General features: G+C 49.8%; 1 protein-coding gene across 1 annotated transcript in view; it reads left to right on the top strand.

The window, feature by feature from the left end:
- LOC108571808 (probable ATP-dependent RNA helicase DDX31) overlaps window positions 1-3207 on the top strand; it is a 10573-nt gene extending 7366 nt beyond the window's left edge. Inside the window, exons 8-9 of the mRNA XM_017933950.1 lie at window positions 1064-1268; window positions 3036-3207. Of these exons, the coding sequence (XP_017789439.1) occupies window positions 1064-1268; window positions 3036-3207 (377 nt within the window). The remainder of the gene's footprint in view (window positions 1-1063; window positions 1269-3035) is intronic.
- Window positions 3208-3757: the final 550 nt, after the last annotated feature.

Here is a 3757-nt window from a genome sequence, read left to right as displayed (position 1 = left end):
ACCACTGAATGTGGCTTCCGCCAAAACCACTTACGCTTTGTGGCGAGAGACTCTTAACAATGCGATACAGGATACAAATACAATAAGACGCAGTTACATCACTTAGGAACAATGCCGCCCCACGCGGCCCACTCTTCCACCCCCTGCCCGTGGCTTCCCTGTCTTCTCGGCTAGGATACACCGCCGCCCCCGCCCGCGCTCTGATTTATGTGCTAAATGGAGAAAAACATTTCTCCCTTTTCAACGTCGACACCGGGCCGCGGGAGAGAAAGATCTTCGCAAGTTTCTTATGTGCGGAAGAGCAGAGAGAAGGCAGACGGAAATCAAGCCGGAAAATGTCGAGCCATAAGGTCTGCCGTGGTGAATTATCGAAATTAAAGCCACTTAAGTTTTCTTCTGCCTGTCAGATTTTCTCTACCGTATCTCATATTTTTCTACAAGCTGTACCTTTCCCCGGTTACAAGCTACTCGCGAAACAGCTTGTACGAGAAAAAGAAAAGGTTCCCAGATACGTTTTTTCACATCGATAATTGTAGCTTTCAACTCGCTTAACACGCGAGAGGGTGAGAAAGTGAAGCATCTCGATCCGTGAAAAGAGCAGACCGAGAAGCACTTCACGGTAGATTTTTCGCACGGAGTGACAGTAACACTGGCACATGTCAAGTTCTCTCAGGACCGGTGAACCCCCGGGTTTCTCACCCGCGCGCCGAACCTAGCCGCGCCAAGAGGGGTTAAGGGGGCTGACTATTAGCCACAGCACTTGACTCGACCCCTGTTAATGCCTCTTAATAGCTCACCGCGGGCCACATACCCCATAGAATCGCGCGCACAGCCCCCGTGCAACTTAATGGAAGCTCGATTAATAAGGGCTACTGTGCTACTGCGCGGCCAATCGTTACATCCGAGTTATCGTGCACGTGGCCTCATTTACACGTGGGCGGAACGTACCACGTACATTTCCTTCGCATTCTCCGTCGACGGTCGTCCGTGAGATTTCGTTCGCATTGTTAGAGAGGCTGTCGTGCCGCGTGATTAACCGCGATTAAATTCGATGCTTTTCCAGCGTACACCTCCTGGATACGATTCTACTCTAGCTACCCCCGCGACATGAAGGAGATCTTCAATCGAAAGGAAGCTCATCTCGGCCACTACGCGAAGAGTTTCGCGTTGAGGGAGACACCTCAGAAAATCGGCGGTGCAGGGAAGAAGATCTACCAGAGAGAAATCTCGAGACAACCTCAGCACAACAACAAACTGACAAACGAGAGGTAAGTAAGATTTTACGTTATCTTACGATCGAAAGAGATTCTTGGTTCGATATCTCCCCGGGAGAAACGACGTTCCTATTATCGAACTACTACGATGTTCAGCGAGGAGACTCGAGCAAGCGTTTGAAGCGGACAATCACGGAGACGAGCGAACTCGCAGTGTATTAATGACGGATTCATGCGTGGCTTAGCGTGTTAACTGCGGTGCATCCCCTCGTCCCTCTGGCATCACGGGAGGCAGGCAGGCAACTAACAAACGCAACCACGTGTGTTAACAGATAGTACACGCGAGCGTAGCGGAGAGGACAGCTCGTGGTTCCTAGAGAGGTTAGATACGTCAAAACTGTCGCTTTGTGTCATTCGTCATGTACGACGAACGGGCGGACATGGTGTGTACGGTGGCTGGCAGCCATAAGCCATACGGCTCTCGTCGGTGCTCATCCTCTCTCGTTGTTCACCATCTCTCTCTCTCTCTTCATCCACCACCCTTCCTTCTCGTGTTCGTTTCTCTCTATCCGATGTTAGAGCATGCTCTCGTTCTCGCCAACCCACGTCTCCGTCTATCTCTCTGGGGTATGCATTTCACATGGCATTCGGCTGGCTTCTGCCCTTCTCCAGGCTTCGCCCGGTCTCTCTCCGACGCCTGGATACTCTGGTCTCTCCATTGTTCATAATTATACAATACGGCTATTAAACAGACTGATGCGACCGCTACTTCCGGCCCTGGCTGCGCCATTTACGGAAACCACGGGACGAGCACGAGCCTCCCTTTACTCTCTACCTCGGCTGTCCTCTTCCTCCGTGTGGAAATCTCTGCCCAGCACACATCGTCACTCAGATTTTCTCTTCGCTGCTTATATCTTTCAGCATTTTTCCGTCGTTTACGTGTCTCTCTCTTTCTCTCTCTCTCTCTCTCTCGTGTCATCGAGATCTTCACCTTCTTTTATATTTCTACCTCGTTTTTTCCAAGCAGACAGAAGTGGAAAAGGTGTCTATCTATCAAGACACCAATCGACATTCCGCCTTTCTCCACGGGCCGGCATTAAGCATTAACTTGTTTAATGCGATTTGAATGGGCGTGCTTTCGGTGCACACAACGGGTAACCGACGGGTGCCCTCCACCCGTAGAGAGAGAACAAGTTCGTTTTAATGGGTGAAAGGCGGGCACCGAGCTGACGGTCCAATGGATCGAGAGACCCATGGTGTACGCCTCTGTGGGTGCGATTACGCCTGTCCCTGTCTCTGAGTAACTCTGTCTCACTCTCTTCCTCTGTGTATATACACATTTTCTACGCGGGTGTGTCACCACTCTTCGAGACACTTTGATCTTTACCAAACACTTTCGCCTCTCCCCCCTTTTTGAAGGAGCACCAAACAGAGGGTAAACAACGTACGTTGTTTCCGGGCAAAAAATTGCAGATTTTTGCTGGCAAAAGTGTCCAAAGATCGGCCATTTCCGTGAAGAGGAATGTCCCTTTTTTTCTGCGATTTTAATCGTTCGTTTGTCGCGCCGCGCCGAAGATTAGGCGAATAAAACGGTTCGACCTGGGAAAAACAGTAGTGACGAACGTGAAATTCGGCACGGCAGTTGGTCGAATTCTTCGGGACCAGCGGGCTACACGGGGTGTTTTTAATGCGAGTCCCAGGTTTTTTGTCGATTTTCGATTACCTCGCTCTGTCCTCGCCACATGTCGTTTACGTCGAATTACCGAAAATTGCGGGTTAGCCCTAATGCGACGATTAAGGGACCGTCGTCTGCGTTTTCAGGCCTGACGGGGAGCCAGCGATGAAGAAGAAGAAGCAAGAGCACCAGCAGCACCAGCAGCAGCAACGTCAAAGTGACGTGACGAGGATGGGGTTGCTGAAGAGAGTCAGGATGCTCAACACCTCCGAGTACGGCAGCGGCCTCGAGCCCGTGAAGAAGCCAAAGAAATCCTGAGCTTCGCATTATCACCTCGGCTAGTAGTAAACAGAATGCGACTTCCGTTACCGTGAATCCCACCTCTCGTGTAAATACCCTTTACTCCTTTTCTCTTTTTAACCGTACGGTTAACCGGGAAATCAGGTTACCGCACATTTTCGCGAATCAACTCGAAGCTGCTTACTTCTCCTTACACAGTTACATTTTGTATCCCATTACCGGACACACGATTGCTTTGTACATACTGTTTTTTTCTTTTTTTATACCATGATATTTTTCAAATACAACATGATCGCAATAAATACATGCACTCTGATAAATAAAATTCGTGTACAACGTATATACAACTTAATTGAACGTTCGAAGAGGTGATTAATTAGAAAAAATTACAAAATATCCCTTCCTGTTCGAATTGCAATGGGTAGCAACGCTAAACAGTTGTACGCGAAATCGCGCGGTGTGAGCCGCGCGGAAGCGGTTTTTTCGCCCGTAAATATGCGAGGACTCTCGGCGTAAGTATGTCGGCGGTGCGCGGAGACTCTCGAGCGACGAACGGGTGGGGAGGAGG

The sequence above is a fragment of the Habropoda laboriosa genome, unplaced genomic scaffold, assembly GCF_001263275.1.
Source record: "Habropoda laboriosa isolate 0110345459 unplaced genomic scaffold, ASM126327v1 scaffold99, whole genome shotgun sequence".
NCBI lineage: Eukaryota > Metazoa > Arthropoda > Insecta > Hymenoptera > Apidae > Habropoda > Habropoda laboriosa.
The sequence above is the reverse complement of the archived record's forward strand: the minus strand, read 5'-3'. Positions and strand labels throughout refer to the sequence as shown.